This window comes from Microtus pennsylvanicus, chromosome 14 (assembly GCF_037038515.1).
Source record: "Microtus pennsylvanicus isolate mMicPen1 chromosome 14, mMicPen1.hap1, whole genome shotgun sequence".
NCBI lineage: Eukaryota > Metazoa > Chordata > Mammalia > Rodentia > Cricetidae > Microtus > Microtus pennsylvanicus.
This window is the reverse complement of record NC_134592.1, coordinates 38,044,635-38,062,873: the sequence shown is the minus strand read 5'-3', so window position 1 is coordinate 38,062,873 and position 18,239 is coordinate 38,044,635. Positions and strand designations below refer to the sequence as shown.

The 18,239-nt window shown below is 36.3% G+C and overlaps 1 protein-coding gene across 2 annotated transcripts in view; it reads left to right on the top strand.

The window, feature by feature from the left end:
• Fut8 (fucosyltransferase 8) overlaps positions 1–18,239 on the top strand; it is a 203,831-nt gene that overhangs the window by 139,178 nt on the left and 46,414 nt on the right. For both annotated transcript variants that reach the window (XM_075947433.1, XM_075947432.1), the window contains one exon: positions 8,961–9,075. In XM_075947433.1, coding sequence (XP_075803548.1) covers positions 8,961–9,075 — 115 coding nt within the window. The remainder of the gene's footprint in view (positions 1–8,960; positions 9,076–18,239) is intronic.

Sequence of the window (18,239 nt, the reverse complement as noted above, 5' to 3'; positions counted from 1 at the left end):
TCTTCAGATCAGATCTTTGTGTTTTAGTCTCTCTGTCTCTCTCTGTGTCTCTCTGTCTCTCTCTCTCTCTGTCTCTCTCTCTCTCTCTGTCTCTCTCTCTCTCTCTCTCTCTCTTTCTCACACACACACACACACACACATGTGCAGAGGGGATTAAAAAATCTTAATTTCTTTGAGATGCGATTTGTTTGAGACTCTTATTAGCCTACAATGTGTGTAATCTTTCTCATTTTTTAATTTCTTGGACAAAATGTTTCTCTATGGACATCCAGAAGTATTTTCAAGTGTTAATAAAACATTCTTCCTAGTACTTAGGAGCACAGGGAGATATTTTTCATGGGAAGTTGTTCTCTTTCTGTTTATCCCTTTGTCTGTATCTACCAAACACTAATTCTCTATTTTCTTGAAGGGATGCCCCTCCTTCTTACAATGAAGTTTCCATTAAGGATCTAGGTAGACGATTATACTATATCTAGTAGCCATTGTTTTGCCTGTATCCATTGTTATTTGGAGGGAGGTTCTAAACTTAAGAATGATTTGCATATTAAAAATGATTTACCAAAGATTGTCTAATGCTAATCACTAATGATACAGTGTCTTCATTATTAGTACACTCACATTACCAATCCAGTAGCCCTGTGAAGTAAGCAGAATTACAGTAGTCCCCTCTTATATGTTGTTCATCTATCTAGTCTGTTAGCCATTGTTAACCAACATCCAGAAATACTAAATGGAAAATTCCAGAAATAAACAATTTACAAGTTTTAAATTGCACATCATTTCAAGTAGCACAGTGAGATCTCATACCATCTTGCCAGGATGTGAATCATCTCTTTGTATATCCAGTCCAATCTGAATATGCTAACTACCAGTAAGTAACTTAGTGGCTGTCCCTGTTACCAGGTGGACTATCAGGACTGCAGGTTGTAGTGCTTGTTTTCAGGTAGTACTTGCTGCACTTCATGACACCCACAAACTGCAGAGGTAGAAATACTAATTCTTACTGTGTCTAATTCATACTATGTCTATGTTTGTATGTATAGGAAGAAATATTACTGTATATGGTTTCAAGCAGCCACTGAGTGGCGGTCTCCAAATGTATCTCCAATGAATACAGGAGAGTTACTTTAAACCTGTTTATAGCTATTTTTAAACCTAGAGAAGTGACGTACCTGTATCAGTTACTTTCCTTGTTATTGTGATCAAATGCCTGACAAGAAACAATTTGGAAGCCGGAAGGTCTGTTTTGATTCTCAGTTTGAGAGTTCAGTCTCACTTGGTAAGAAACTCAAGCTGGCAGGGAAATTAGGCAGCTGGTCACATTGTTTGCAGTAAGAAAGCAAAGAGATGAATGCAGGTGCTCCACTTACTTTTTCCTTTCTATTCAGTTTGGGCCCCAGCACAGGGAATGGTGCTACTTACATTCAGCTTGAATCTTTAGTCAAGCCTTTTTGAAAATACTCTCATTGTCTTACACAAGAGGTGCTGTTGCATGATGTTTCTAAATTTAATGAAACTGATAATGGAAAGTAAGCATCATAGCAGCTTTAGACAAATTTCAGATAATTTTTCTTGTCTGTGTTCTAAACTTACCCAGGGACTAGACTTTGCAGCAATTTCCCTTAGTCAAGTTTATCTTAGTATTTGTTGAATCTTCACCTTCAGATTATTCTTTTATAAATTATAACTGTGCTGGCCCTTGAGGGATAATTTTATGTTTCAGCATTTTGAATGAGAAATAAGCAAAAACCTTCCTTATTATAGTTTCCTTAATGGCAAAATTGAGACAGACTAGACACCCTCCCTTTTCACATGCAAGTTTATGACTATGAAAATAGAAAAATTACTTTGGAAAATGCAATAACACAAGCGCAGACAACTTTTTTTTTTTTTTTAAACAGGGTTTTTCTGTAACTTCGAAGCCTGTCCTAGAACTAGCTCTAATAGATCAGGCAGGCCTCAGACTCACAGAGATCTGCCTGCCTTTGCCTCTTGAGTGCTGGGATGAAAGTTGTGTGCCACCACCGCTCAGCTACAGACAGCTTTTGAAATAAAATTGTGACAGCCCTCATAGCTGCCGACTCCAGAGTCATACATTCTATTCTAATGTGCCTATTGTCATCAGGCATTGGAGTCTACCCTCAATTTGCTGGTACCTAACCTTGTCTGTGCTTACATATGCTAAGCCTTGATGTGGCCACATGAGGCCCATGCTTATTGCCCAACTATGAGATTTCTTTATGCTTTAGTGACAAAAAGACAGCAAAGTAATCTAGTTGGGAATTTTATAGGGAAGTATGGCTCAGAGTGTGGAATTTCTAGAAAATCAGGAGTTTCTGCAGAATGTTTTTAATCACCATAGTTCCCAGAAATGGTCCATAACTTTCTGAGATTATATTCAGATCTTTAACACAGAAAACTACATTTTGTAGGAATACAACTTCAGACATCATTGAGTTGGAAAAGAAATAATATGAATTTAACTTTGTTTCCTGTCATAATTCACTTATTTATGTGGTCTCTGATAGGGAAAAGGGGTGGGGAATTTAAAAATCAGACTTAATTTTAGACTGAGAATAGGTTGACATATTAGTATTCTGACTAATTATTCTGCCTTATGTATTTTTATACTAACATGTTGATTGTGGGTATTAATGGAATTCATGTGTGTCTTCAATATATGTGTACATTGTGCAGTGACTAAATCTAAACCCCTTTATATATACCCTATCCCCGCTTTCTCAACCTCTAGCTATCACTATTTTGTATTAAAGTAGACTTTTAAGAAACCTTTACAGAGGAAAGAGAAATACAGTACTTACCTTTCTGTATTTGTCATAATTCACTTAGCATAGTGTGCACCAGTTCTGTCCATCTTGGTAAGATTGATGGGATTTCTTAGCTTCTCTGGGCTCTTGGACTTTAGCCTTGTTATCCTTTGCTTTATAGCTATTATCCACTTATGAGTGAGTACATACCATGCTCATCTTTCTGGGTCTGGGTTACCTCACTCAGGATGCTTTTTCTAATTCCATCCATTTGCATGCAAATTTCAAGATGTCATTGTTTTTTTACCGCTGAGTAGTAGTATTCCTTTGTGTAAATGTACCATATTTTCTTTGTCCATTCTTTGGTTGCGGGGCATCTAGGTTGTTTCCAGGTTCTGACTATTACAAATAATGCTGCTATTAACATAGTTGAACAAATGTCTTTGTAGTATGATTGAGCATCCTTTGGGTTTATGCCCAAGAGTGGTATTGTTGGGTTCTGAGATAGGTTGATTTTCAATTTTCTGAGAAACTGCCATACTGATTTTCAGAGTGGTTGTACAAGTTTGCATTCCCACCACCATCTGTATTCTCTGTAGCATAAGCTATCATTGATGTTTTTGATCTTAGCTATTCTGACAAGTGTAAGATGGTATCTCAGAGTCCTTTTGATTTGCATTTCCCTGATAGCTAAGGATGTTAAACATTTCCTTAAGTGTCTTTTGGCCATTTGAGATTCTTCTGTTAAGAATTCTCTGTTTAGTTCTGTATCCCATTTTTAAATTGGGTTATTTGGAATTTTGATGTCTAATTTTTTGAGTTCTTCGGATATTTTGGAGATCAGTCCTGTCTGATGTGGGGTTGGTGAATATCTTTTCCCATTCAGCAGGCTGACTTTTTGTCTTATTGACTGTCCTTTGCTTTACAGAAGCTTCTCAGTTTCAGGAGGTCCCGTTTATTTATTCTTGCTCTCATTTTCTGTGCTCCTGGTATTATATTTAGGAAGTGGTCTCCTGTGCCCATTCATTGAAGACTACTTCCCACTTTCTCTTCTATCAGGCTTAGTGTGCTCGGATTTGTATTGAGATCTTTAATCCATTTTGACATGAGTTTTGTGCATGGGGATAGATATGGATTGATTTCAGTCTTCTTAATGGCTGAACAATATTCAGTTGAAACTTCATCTAAAACTTGGCTCCATCTGTGTTCTTCATATTTTCTCTTGAGTTATTTTTCTATTTTTATAGTCCTAAAACTTTTTTTGTGAAAGTGTATGTGTGTGTGTGTGTAGGGGGTGTTGAATCTGTCTCAATTATGCCACCAAGGAAAAAATAACAAGGAATGTTTATTATTTGTTTATTATTATGCTAGCTAGTTTTATATCAGCTTGACACAAGCTAGCGTCATTTGATAAGAGGGAATATCAATTGAGATAATGCCTTTATAGAGTTTTTCCTTAATTAGTGATTGATAGGAGAGGGCCCTTGTGGGTGGTGCCGCCCCAGGGCTAGTGGTCCTAGATGCTATAAGAAGAAAGCAGGCTGAACAAGCCAGTAAGCAGCAGTCCTTCATGGCATTTGCATCAGCTCCCTCTTCCAGGCTCCTGCCTCTAGTTTCCTGCCCAGTTTGAGTTCCTGCAGTGGCTTCCCTTAATGGACTGTGACTTGGGATATGTAAACCAATAAACCCTTTCCTCTCCCAGATTGCTAGCCAGGTGGTGGTGGCGCACACCTTTAATCCCAGCACTTGGGAGGCAGAGGCAGGCACATCTCTGTGAGTTCGAGGCCAGCCTGGTGTACAAGAGCTAGTTCCAGGACAGGCTCCAAAGCTACAGGGAAACCCTGTCTCAAAAAACAAAACCTCTCCCAGATTGCTTTGGTCGTGGTCTTTCATCACAGCAGTAGAAACTCTAACTAAGACACTTGTTTATCCTCTTATTTAAGGAGGGGCATCTAGGTTGATTGTACTTCTTAGCTACTGTGACTAATGCAGCTATAAACATATTACATTGACATGCTGATTATATTTCCTTCAGATACCAGATATGTATTTAGAAGTGAGATAACTGAATCATATGATTAACTAATCTACATCCCTGCAAAAGTGTTTGAGTTCCTTTTCTTTAAATCTTGGGCGTGCATATGTGTATATATGTTATAAATGTCATATTAATTGGTTGAAATGATTGCCACATTATAGTTTTTATTTGCTGTTTTCTATGTCAGATGATATTGAACACTTTTCTTTCTTATATTTAGTTATCTAGTTGCTTGATCATTTTGACTTCTACACAGATTGAGATGGAATGAATTACCAAGACTTAGTACTAATATAACTTGGTTTGAAAGTAAACTGCTTTTTTAATTTACCAGCTCATTAAGATATGCAGATCTTCACTTCCATTTTTGATGGAAAAGGAATTTCTTAACTCCTAAGACCTGAATCTAGAAATCACAGCTAGATGTAGAGGCTTATATAAGCCCAGTTTCTAGGTACTGATATAAGAAAACCACAAATTGACCCCAGGCTGAACTATATCAAGAGCCTATGTTAAGAAAAAAAGAGAAGACAGCCTAAGACACAACATTTTTTTTTTTATATTTTAAAGAATCCCTTTCAGATTAGGCTTAATATGTTTTCCCTCCACTTGAAGCTATGATTGTCCATAAAACTTACTGTGTTTTGTTCTCATCTATGTACATATGTGTATGTGTATTCACATGTTTATTTTAATTTTAAATCTAAGCATAGCATATTGGGTTTCCTTCTTTCCTCCAATAGGCATTTGCTAGTAGGTTTTTATTCCACTGTGCTTTATCTCCACCAGTAATATTGCTGTTTAACGTGGAGATTTGCAATATGTTTTGTGACCATTACTACTTGATGAGTAGGAGGAAATGAGTGGATGTGGTGGTGCCTTTGAAATATAGAGAACCATGACTGTGTTGTGATAGATTTTTATAAAACTGAGAAAGTATTGTAAATTTCCAGCTGAGCCTTACAGCACAATTATAGTTAAAGATTTCTGTGCTTCTCAGGTGAAATCATAATTCCATGTGGTCAGTGTGTTAAGCAAGTTTGCAGCACCACAGGGAAATGTCTGAAAGAGTCAGTTTCATAAAGACAAGAGACTTGTTTACAGACTTGATGTTGTTCTCACTCAGTCCCAGCTGAAGCCCTCCCAGCATCATGAGAGACATGTGGAAGAGGTTACATGACCAGATAGTCAAAGAGAAGGGGAGGGGAGAGACAGTCAGGCCATGGAGGGGGGGATTTGAATGATGTCACATAGCCTCTTTTGAGGGTCCAAGAATTTTAGGACCCCCTTCTAGATAACCCTACCCCATTTTACCACTTCACAATGCTGCTACCCTGGAGATAAAGATTTTAAACACAATGGGCCCTTGGGGACACTCAGAAAACACTCAAGCCATGGAAAGTAGTAACTTTTTAACTTAGTAACTATAAAGAATATTGTAGGCTATACAATATTCCAGACAGAGCTCAGTTTGATAATAAGAAAAAGATTTAAATTTGAAACTGTTCTGTGTGTGGCCTAGCAGGTTAATTTGTTAAAGAGATAGCTAAAATTTTCTGCATACAAAGAAATTGTTTCAATCTTAAAATAGAATAACAAGTATAAAAATTAATAAAACAATATGTTTTATACTCTTACCATGTTCAAAAAGGATGAAAATGAAATTACTAAGCTAAGCTTCAGAGTGTCCTGTCAGTAGGTAATTTTGACACCAATAAATGCCAGAAATCCTTTGATAGTGACTCATTGTTCCAAAACATATATAGAGCCCTTCTTCTACTAACTCGGGCTGAATATTCTGAATGGTGTCTTAGGCTTTTAATGGTCATTTTGCATCAATATTTTCTTCTTTTCAAATGTGTTATCATTGTTCACTGTGCAATCATTCTTAGTCCAAATGGCTTTATGTGAGCTGCTAGTTTTAGTTGCTAACTGATGCAACATTTAGTCAGGAAGTAGAAATAAAAGTTACTGAAGCCATGTTATGTCTTCCTAGGTGACTAACTCACAGTTGTTGAGGACTCATTTCAACACTTGTTAACCGAGTCCTTCTGATGGATCAGTCCTCTTCAGTTCTTACAGGGGACTGAATATTGAATAGTTTCTATGCCTAGCCGTCCTTACCACATATTACTGTTATCCCCAACCAGTAACTCCTTTCCCTTATTGTATAAGTATTAGTCTGTGCTTTTTGTTCTCAAGGTAAGCTCTGCAAAACAACTTTCTGAGAGTTTTTAGAATTGGAACCCATGAAGGGGAAGGAGAGCAAGGAGAGGGAAGGAACAGAAGTGGGCAATGGTGGTGGTAGGATGTTGGCTATTTAAAAGTAGCTGGGAGGGGGGACGTTAAACTATTTCTCATGGAGACACAGCAAGTACCCACTGGGCTGGAGCAGCAGTGTGGATTGGCCTGGGCTGTAGGGCCTGGGGTGCTCTTCTCCCATTATGTAAGAGCTACTTCATTGTAACATTGTGATCATGCAAGAAAGACAAAAAGGAGAGAAAGTGTACCTCTTTTACTGGAGTAATGTTTATGATTTCAAGTGAAATAAGACATTTTTATCAATATAAAGCAAACCTTGGCTTATGCAACTTCTGTAGTGAAAACTGACGACTTCACTCACTATCAATAAAAAATCTATTTTCTGACAAAAAAATAGTATTTTAATCCAGGAAAGCCTTATGAAGAAGGTGACATTTGAACAAGTATTTGCAGGATATTTGGTTGATGTAGATGGATGTCTGGGCACTCCAGTATGGAAAGGAGCAATTGTAAATGCCCACAGTAGCAATATGCTCATATTCCTAAATGTTTGCAATGAGGCCAGTGTGACTGAAATAAAGTAGGCAAAGAAGTCATTAGGAAGAGATCAGATCGAATGGTGGGTCATGATGTGTTGGGTCTTTTAAGTCAAAGCAGTGACTTTGGCTTTGACTTTTAAGTGATTTGAAGGGTCAACTCAATGTTAAGTGCAAAGCAGAAGTGTTATTTGATTATTAAGAGGAACTGGCCACCATGAGTAAACTCTACACATAGGCAAAGCTGGGAGCTGGGAGAGCTGTCAGAAAACTGTTACAATAATTCTGGTAGCTTAGTTGTTAACAGTACTGGTAGAGATTTATAGTCAGATACTGGTTGTGATAGTCGTATACTGACATCATAGTCAGATACTGACAGATTACTAGGGGCCTGTTAGAGAATGTGTTTGAACTTTCTTTAATACTAAGTAAGTGCAAACCATTGTTTTTATTCAATGCAATTTAAGTAAAACCATTTGTACCAGCTCTAACATTATCTCTTTGCAATTTACAGGGTATTTTAGTTTATTGGCAGGAAATCTAACCTGTTATAATTGAAATTAATAATGGTTACACAGTGAGAAAGTATCATAACCATTACATTAGTTTTGATGAAAGAATAGCAAATTATAATCCAAGGGTAAAATTGGGCTCTTTTCCTCCTTTTTTAAAATAAAGTTTTATTGGAACAGAAACACACTTATTCACTTATTTCCTATGGCAACTTTCCTGCTACAAAGGTGACAGAGGATGCGCCTTTTGGCAGTAGGCATATGAAAACTGGAATGGTACAGAGATTCCCATGGCTTTTGCACGTGAAAATTTATGAAGCATTGCATAATTCCAAAAAAATATTAGCAGATGTTCATATGACCTAAAATCTTAGTACTTGTTCCTTTAAAAGAAAGAATTTGTAATCTTTGATTGTTTAGGACACTCTTTTTCCAATCACTCAGAGTGGAATACTAAGAGGGGCCATCAAATGACAAGAGGGCACAGTGGTCCATTCAAATACCAATACCATGCTTACTGAATTGCATTCTTTATATTTTTCTGCTTTTTGGGGGGACGGAGAACAACACTGTATTACATTCTTTATACTTTTTATGTTTTGGGGGGAGATGGTGGGGAACGACGCTGTGGCTGGTTGGTCTGTGGGGAAAAGTTGTCTATCTTTTTGTCAGAAAAGATTTTCTATGGGAATAATTTGCGGATGGTAGAGGCTTAATTTTTAAATTTCATAGTCTTAATGGAAAATAAAAGATAAATACCACCTATTCCTGGCTCCCTGTAGTTTTGTATAATCCATTGAAACAGTACAAATAAGTGTACCTCCAATTTTGCTTGCTTTCACAGATCTATCATGACAGATCTATACTACCTCAGTCAAACAGATGGAGCAGGTGATTGGCGGGAAAAAGAGGCCAAAGATCTGACAGAGTTGGTCCAGCGGAGAATAACATATCTCCAGGTAAGAAAGTTAGGTTAAGAAATAAACCTTGAATAGAGATTTTTTAAAAACATAATAAAATAAAAAGCGAAAATTAAGTTTTGCTTTTTAAAAGTCTTTCTAGTGCTTTTTTAAAAACTAGCTACTCACTCATTTTACGTATAACAGAGAGATAATATTTTATGCCTCAGGAATGTGACAGTGACTAAAACAAAGTTCCCGTCTAGCCTAAAAAAGAGCTACTTGTTCACATATACACAAACTATATAATTGTGAACATGCTGTATTCTGTTGGAAATGCTTCGTGGCATTTTGAAGGAGACATTGGGGATAGTTTATGGAGGATACATTATCTGACCCGAACTGTGAAGGTGGTCAAGTGTGATTTCTACATCCAGAAATGGAGGAAAAGGGTATGTATGCCAGCTGAAAAGTATGTTGTGAGCAGTGGCCCATTGCGGGGGTGTGGAGGGGGGTTGAACTCTTTAGTTTGTCAGGAGTTTAGGGTTGTATGAAAAGGAGGGATGAAAAGTAAGGTGCAAAGAGATTCTAGAGCTTGATTATAGAGAATATGAACATTAAATGATTACCAAAAGGTATCTATTTTATAGATGCCATTCGATAAGAAATAAATACTGATCAACTTCTTAAGGGCCTTTTCCATCTTTTTTTATGTGTTCTTTTTAAATTCTTACTTATATGCATAAATAACATTAGATATTTGTAAGGGTAAAGTTTTGAATTTTATTTTATTGTTACTATTCTCTAGACACGTTCTGGTTTTTGTTTTACATCCTAGTTTTGTTTGTTTCTCCCCTAGAGTGCTAGGGATTGAACCCAGGGCCCTGGGCATGGTACACTAGTGACAACCTAGTTTTAAAAGAGTTTTATACATAAAAGATACAGTGGGTGATAGAATCTAAAAGTAGTATTTGGTTGAACTGTATTAATATTTGAAGAGCCTAGAATCAGCGAGAGCATTTAGGACAAGGAAATTGTAGTGCAGGCAGGAAGAATTGAGAGGTGTTGAGTTTGCCTTAGAAGTAGAGACAAACTTGGAGAGTGGACCTTTCTAAGTAATTGAAAGAGCTGAAATGTTGGGAATGGAAGCATCTTTAACTGGAAATAAACTGAGAGTAAACTGTTTTGAGAAAATAGTGAATTAATAGAAGTATTTAAAACTGAATAAGAAATTTTTTTTAGTTGAAATAACCATAAAATGTCCTCCACTCAATCCTTTTTCTAATTCTATGCTTGTATAGTTTCCATGTACAAGAATGGCTTTTTCTTAAAGATCAGAAGCAGAAGGGCAGTCCTTGACATCACTCTGCCTATTTTAAGGCATCTGTTTTCATACAGGTAAATGGGGTGATAAGTGTTTAGGGGTCATTAAAAACAAACTTGGTGTTGGCATGTTCTCTTGGTCTCATACTCCCATGACCATTAGAGGAGTCTGCAGAAGGAGAACCACTTTACCTCCTACAGGGAAGAGGTAATTGTCTCCTATCAACTAGATCCTCATTCAGTGAACTGTGAACAGCTGGTGGCACAGAACCATCATCTCGTTTATTAATAAAAAGGAAATAACAATGATTTGTAAGCTTCCACATACTCATTAAACTTTCAGCCACTGTACTTAAACAATGATCTGGTCATAGTCAGTACCTCACACTGTAACAGGTACCTTCTATCTGCTGTATTTTCTGTTTTTCCTTTAAAATTACTCCTTGTGTCACATTGTATATATCAGTATTTCATTACTTTTATTTATGAATCATACTACATTTGTGGATACACCACTGTTTCTTCATTTGCTTTTGGAGAGACATTTAATTATGTCCAGTTTGAGGCTATTATGAGGCTCTTTTGAGCATCTGTGTACAGATGTTCACCCATGCTTATGCTTTCATTCCTCTTCGTTTCATTGAAATTGCCTAAGGGCAGAATGTATGCTTAATTTCTTAGGGAGTTTGTTGTTGTTCTGTTTGTTTGTTTGTTGTTATTGTTGTTTTGTTTTTCAAACTTAGAAAACTTTATCAGGTTTTCACTCATTTTTCTCTTTGCCATGCATCCCAAACTGACAGTTACAACATTCATAGTACTGCCCCATTTGTCTTCCATAATATTCAGATGCTCATAACTTTGATATTTTCCCCATTTAATAGATGAAGAAAATATCAGATGTCATAATTTCAGCTTCATAATCCTCATTGAAAATCTAATTTATTATCTCTCGTCAGATTCTCAGTGGAATGGTGTGATACAGAAAACACTGAGTTATCTACCTAGCACAATACTCAGAATTCTAACCTTTGCTACTGATGTATTTGAATATTCTAGAGCAACTATCCCAGTATTGAAACACTAATGTGTTTTTGTTTTTTTTTAAATTGAAAATAGTTTTTTTAAAAACTTATTTATTTATTTATTATATATACAATATTCTTTCTGCATGTATGCCTGAAGGCCAGAAGAGGGCACTAGACCTCATTACAGATAGTTGTGAGCCACCATGTGGTTGCTGGGAATTGAACTCAGAACCTTTGGAAGAGCAGGCAACGTTCTTAACCACTGAGCCATCTCTCCAGCCCCCTGAAAATAGTTTTTTTTTTTCCATACAATATATCCTGATTATGTCTTCCCCTCCCTCTGCTCTTTCCATTTCCTTCCCAACTCTTCCCCCATCTGGATTCACCCCATTTCTGTCTCATTAGAAAACAGGCATGTAAGGGATAATAATAAAATAAGATAAAACAAAAACAAACACATCAGAACAGGGCAAAACAAACAGAAGGAAAAGAGCCCAATAAAAGGCACAAGAAACATATAGATACAGGAGCTCATTAACTCAGGAATCCCATAAAAACACAAAACCTGAAGCATATATATATATACATATACATACATACACACAAAAAAGAGAAAGAAACATAAAGGAAAAATCCTGACATGACATTATGAAACAAGGACCCTGCAAAGATGCATTGATTTGTTTTCTGTTGACCATCTTCTGCTAAACATGTAGTCTACCCTTAAGGGTAGTTTATGTCCCCAGTGAGACTCCCTTGGAGAACACTAAAATTTCATTTGCTAGTTGTCATTGGAGATTGCTTCAGGCTTAGGGACAGGGTCATGTGTCCACGTTTTCTTTCAGTTCTAGAATCCCATCTGGTACTGATTTCAGAAATGGCTATACTATTTACATCTCTTTTTCTTGGCTTCATTTGTGTGTGCATGCTTGCCTGCCTGCCTGTGTGCATGCACACACATGGATGTGACAACAGACGACAGCTCGCTAGAACTGGTTCTCTCCTTTCACCATGTGGATTCCAGTGATTGACTTCAGGTTTAACACAAACGCCTTTAACTACTGTTCTGTCTTACTTGTCCCTGTTTACACTCTTAATCAGTTCTCCCATATCCTTGCTAACACTTGATATAATCAATCTTCTTATTTTAGCCACTTATTATGTTTTTACTAGTATGCTATGGGTTCAGTTTATATAGTTTATATTTTCTTTTGACTGTAGTTGGATGGTATCTCTTTGTATCCTATTATGTGTAGCAGCGCAAATGTACTTGGGGCAGGTAGGGGACAACATTAGGTGCCACTTCTCAGGTGTTTACCACCATTTGTTTTGTTTTATTGAGATGCACCACCATGCCCAACTTTTTTCATGTGCATGCTAGAGATCAGACTCAGGTCCACATGCTAGTAAGGCCAGCTAACTTAGCTATCTCCTCCCCCGCTTTCTTCTTTCATGAAGGACCAGTTCAAATCTTTTGGGATATTTGTTTTCTTATGATTGAGTTATTGAGGCTCTTTATTCTAGATTTGAGTTTACTAGGTATCCTGAAAATCTTTTTTTCCAGTCTGTAGCTTACCTATTTCTTTTTTTAATTAATTTTTTATGTGTATAAGTGTTTGTCTACATTATTTGTATATGCAGTGTGTGCACATGCCTGGTGCCTGCAGTCTAGAAGAGAATGTCAGATCCCCTGGCAAGGCAACTACAGGTAGTTATCAGTTGCCTTATGAGTGGGAACTGTACCTGAGCGCTCTGGAAGAGCAGCAGTGCTCTTTATCACTGAGCCATCTCTCTAGCATCTGTTTATTTTCTTAACACTGTCTTATGAAGAGCAAACGTTTTTAGGTTAATGAAATCCTATTTTATTTATAGTTTGCTCTTTTATACTTATGAAAGGTGGCTAGACTTTTTTCCCGTTTTCTTCTTTTTTTCTTTATTTGCCTATTTTTTTTTCAAGACAGGGTTTCTCTGTAGCTTTGGAGCCTGTCCTGGAACTAGCTCTTGTAGACCAGGCTGGCCTCGAACTCACAGAGTACCGCCTACCTCTGCCTCCTGAGTGCTGAGATTAAAGATGTGTGCCACTACCACCTGGCTTATTTTCCTATTTTTAAATCTCTTTTACTAGCACTAGGGATTGAATTCAGGGCTTTGTGCATGCCAGGCAAATACTCTAAAATGGAATCATTGCCTCTCCAGTTCTAGTTTTATAATTAAGCTCTTACATTTAGGTCTATGATCCATTTGGAGTTCTGATATGAACCAATAATCCAGGTTCATTTTCTTGCTTATTTGAACCATTGTTCAAAGACTCGCCTTTTCCCATCATTTTATTGCTTTTGTTGAAAGCCAAGTAGTGTAGTCACGTCTGCTCTTTCATTCCCACACTTTCTTGGTTCCTATAGCTTTGTAGTAGATATTAAAATGGGGTAGTATGATTTCTCTAACCTTGTTCTTCTTTTCAAAATATGGTTATATATATTTTCATTTTTTATATTCTATAATAAGCATATCTTAGTACTGTTGAATTTTATACATTGAGCTTAACTTTGCAATTTTGCCAAAACTGCTTATTAGACAGGTAAAGTTTTCGCAGATTTTATCAGATTTTCTACATAGATTATTGTGTCATTTACTTTGTTTCTTTATCTATAATCTTGGTGACAGTTGCAGTAGTCACTTTATAATTCTTAATTTTGAGTAGTATAAACTTTAGGTATGATTTACAGTAAATTGTAAATTTAGTTCCTTCATTCAAAGTTCTTGCCAAAGTGGTTTCACAGTTTAGGCATTTTTGGTAAGAATGTAAATATTTCTTGAAATATTTAGTGGTACTGAAGGAACTTTTCTGAATTTGTGGCACTGTGCTATCTATAGCTCACTACATGTTGTCATTTTAAGTTTTTTAATATGCTCACACCATTAGTTGTCAGTAATAAAAGGACTATGTAATTTATTACTAAGTTGCAAAAACTCTTTTTTGTGCATCTGTGATCCTCGAAGTAGCTGGTAGTATGGCAGTTGTTGTTCCCTCCCCATGTCATCTTGGGTAGCAGTACTCTTGGCAAATACCTTATTCATTTCATTTACTTGGATGCAAGTGGAACTTCAATTAGAATTCTTTAATTTTTGCTGTATTTTCCAACATCTTATTATAAAAGTTTTCCAAAAGGTAGAAGTGATGCTGCATTTCTAAAACCAAATAAGTCATAAGTATTATTTAGTGACAAATAAAGTCATACTGCCACATGTCCTGGGGATCAGTTAAAGCAGAATGATTGCACTGCAATGCTGAAAAGATTTTAACTGTTTAATGTTAATCATTTGAACCAAGATCCTTGCTTGTCTCTGCAAGCACGGAAAGGACACCTCCACCATCTTAACTTTGTGAGGGGAATATTCTTGTTTAATATGTCCACAGCCACTCATTTCCAGTCTTGGCTTTTAAAAATGAGAATGCTTTTTTTAACTTTCACTTTCATGGTTATTAACTATGCCCAGAGTCTTCATTTTAATTTCCAACATGCGGTGCTTCACTTCTCTTAGTTGCCTCATTACCTTTTCTCCATTGGCTTTGAAAATAATTCTAAAGAAATGAAATCAGATCGTTTCCAATACAATGAAGTGCTTTTACCGCACTGTTAATGAATCTTTTCTTCATTACCAACACAAAACTAGATATTGCAATTCTTTTTAATCAAACAAATTAAAAAATTGTGCTCTTTGTATTCTCTAATCTTATGATAAAAGATTAGAGCACAATAAAATTTAACTTACCTGGTTTCTTTTTACCAAGCTTTCTTCATTAGAAAGAGAAGCTGTCTGTGGCTTGACACCTCCCAGTGGAAGGAATGTTAAGAGGGAGGTGAAAGGTTCCCCTGGGATTCTGATTGTTAATTATTAGCCTATAAAAGTAACCAGCTTGGTGCTCTAAGCTTATATTTCTTGCTACTTCTTGTATTGAAGACATCTTGAGGAAGGTAGATTGAGAAACCGAAATTTATAATTCATAGGCCAGCCAACTTTGAATTTAGTTTTGTGAGTGTGAACACCTTTTCTATCTTTTAAACAGATTTAGTTGAGCTTACAGAATGTTTCCTCTTTAAGACATATATGGAGATGTTATGTCCTGTTTATATTGACTGCGTGTTTTTATTTGTTGCTTATTAGCTGTTCTTCATAATATTTTTGGTCAGTTTAAAAAAGTGAGAAATGTCATTGCAAATGGAATTTGTCCTTCAAAGAGCTTTTATTTATGTATATATGGGAAAATATTAAGTATCAAAAATCAGTGATTTAGGTGAAATATATCTCAGTGGTAAAGAACATGCCTGACATACACAAGGCTCTGATCTCAGTCCCAGCATCTCCAAACTACACTTAGAGTCAAATAGTGTCCTCAGATTATATGAATAAGTAAGATCATATTTAAATTAATTTTGAGTGTATTCTGTGTCATTTAGTCTTAAAGTATCTCTGTAGTAAAAGATAGATTGACAGGGAGAGGTTAAGAATTGAGATTATTTTGTCTCATTTTTAAATTACCAAATTGAATCAAAGCCATGCATTTGAATTCATAGCAAAGTCTTCACTGGAACAAACACATCTCTAAACCTCTTCTTCCAAAGCTCTTTCATTAGGGTAATTGTCTGGAACTTTATTTACGTTAATCTTGCCATTCTAAAATTTGGACAGTTATCTTCATTGCAAAGAAGTGAAGCTTACATGTCTATTAATGAATCTTGTTCTAAGAAAACCACCTACAGCCGGCCTTGTTGGTAAAGGCCTAGAAGGCCAGCCTAAGCCATTTAGTGAGCCTTTGTCTCAAAATAAAAAATAAATAGGAGGCGATGGCAGGAGGATGCCACAGGTTTGAACTTTCCTGGTCTACATAGTAAATTTTGAGCCAACCAGGGCTACATAGTGAAATTCTGTCCTCAAAAACAAAACAACAGCAACAAAAACCCCAAGAAAAACAAAACCACCAACTACCGACTAAATAGGTGGAGAGTAAAAAGAAGACTGAGGATATAAGTAGTAGAGTGTGTTCCCGGCCTTCAAGAGATCCCAGATCCACTCCTCCACTACCTTACACACACTCTCTCTCACAAGCAAGTGAGCAAAGGACAGCGATGTTTGTGTGTATATGTATGCACATTATGTGTGACTGTGGAAGTGCCATGAATTATAACTCATATTTTAATTTTGTGCAGTAATTCTATAATATTGAATAATTTTAAGTTTATTTTCTATAAAATATCTTTCTGTCAGGATAAATTCCTGTCAATCTGATTTGTAACTTGCTCTTTTTTTTTTTTTTTTTTGATTTTCGAGACAGGGTTTCTCCGTAGCTTTTGGTTCCTGTCCTGGAACTAGCTCTTGTAGACCAGGCTGGCCTCGAACTCCCAGAGATCCGCCTGCCTCTGCCTCCTAGTGCTGGGATTAAAGGCGCGCGCCACCACCGCCCGGCTCTTGTAACTTGTTTTTAAGAGAAACACTCCCTTTTCATTTACTTTTGTGTTTCATAAGTATAATAAGCTGTATCTTTAAAGCCTTAGCATATTAATGATTGGAATTTTATTTAGAGTCCTTTCAGTCTAGCTAAAAATAAGTTTTTATAGTCTGTTTTTTAAATTTTTGATTTACCACAATATCAGGATATTCAAACTGTCTTACTAAGTTGTATGTATGTTTTCTTATTTTGTTAGATACTTCGTCCAAGGTTCATTGAGTATACTAAATAATGTCTGTGTGAAATGCCTAAGTTTTGATTGGTTAAATTGTGATGCTGAAGTCAGAAGGATGCTGAGGTGAAGAAGTCTTTCTCCTTTGGGACTTACTGGAACATCTTCAATATATATTCCCTCATCTTTTACTCTCTTAAATTATTTTCTAGTGAGCTTACCTCTGCTGGAGTACACCGTAATCTTCTGTATGAATTGTAGCAGGCGAAGGAAATTCTATAAAAGGAAAGGAATGATGGATAAGAATCACAATATAAAACAACCACATACCTATAGTCTTACATAACTAGTAGAGATTTCCGTAGCAGAGATGCTTTAAGTATACCAAATGCAACTGAAGAACAGATTTTGCCATCAGATAAAGTTATAAAGTGTTTGCGTGTGGAACAAAGCTTCTTCAGTAACAAGGCATGTCTCTGTCTCCTAGTCCTTAGTAAGACACCCCTTCAAGACTTCCACGGCCAGATAGTAGAAGGCCAGGACCAATGGTGATTGATAAAAGCTACTTGGTAATTAATTTAAAGGCTACAGAACTATGAATTTATTTCCCTTTTGTAGCTGTCTATAAATCTATAAATAACACTTGTTATTGTAACAACAGTGGATGATAAAGACAGTTCACATTAGAGTGTTCCTGTAAAGTTCTTTTCCATCCCAGTAAATCCTTGTCAGTCTCAGATTTGTTACTTGTTCTTAAAGGATTAATCCCTCTTTATTATTTGAGAAGTATTTTTCTAGATCTTTATTCTAGTGCACCTAATCTTATGCTATAAACACAAATACCTTTTCTGTTTTTGTTTCTCCTTTCTTCTGCAATTTTGTGGATCTTTTATGAAAAACATCCTTTGAATTTTCCATACTTTCAAATATTAGCATTTTGGCAAAACTAGAAGCTATACTGTGGCTTTCCTTTGTTTTACTCACAGCCATTATTCCAGTCATCCAGTTTCTCTTGTCATTCTCTGCCTTGGAGTCCTGTATTGAGACCTTTTACACGTAGATCCTTCTCTTCAGAATCAAGCATAATAAATGTTTTTCTTTCTGTTACCTATAGCACGCATGAAAAAATTAGTGTGCTTCCAGTAAACCTTCACACAGTTTTTGTTAGATGTAGATGGCAATCTTCTTTTAATTA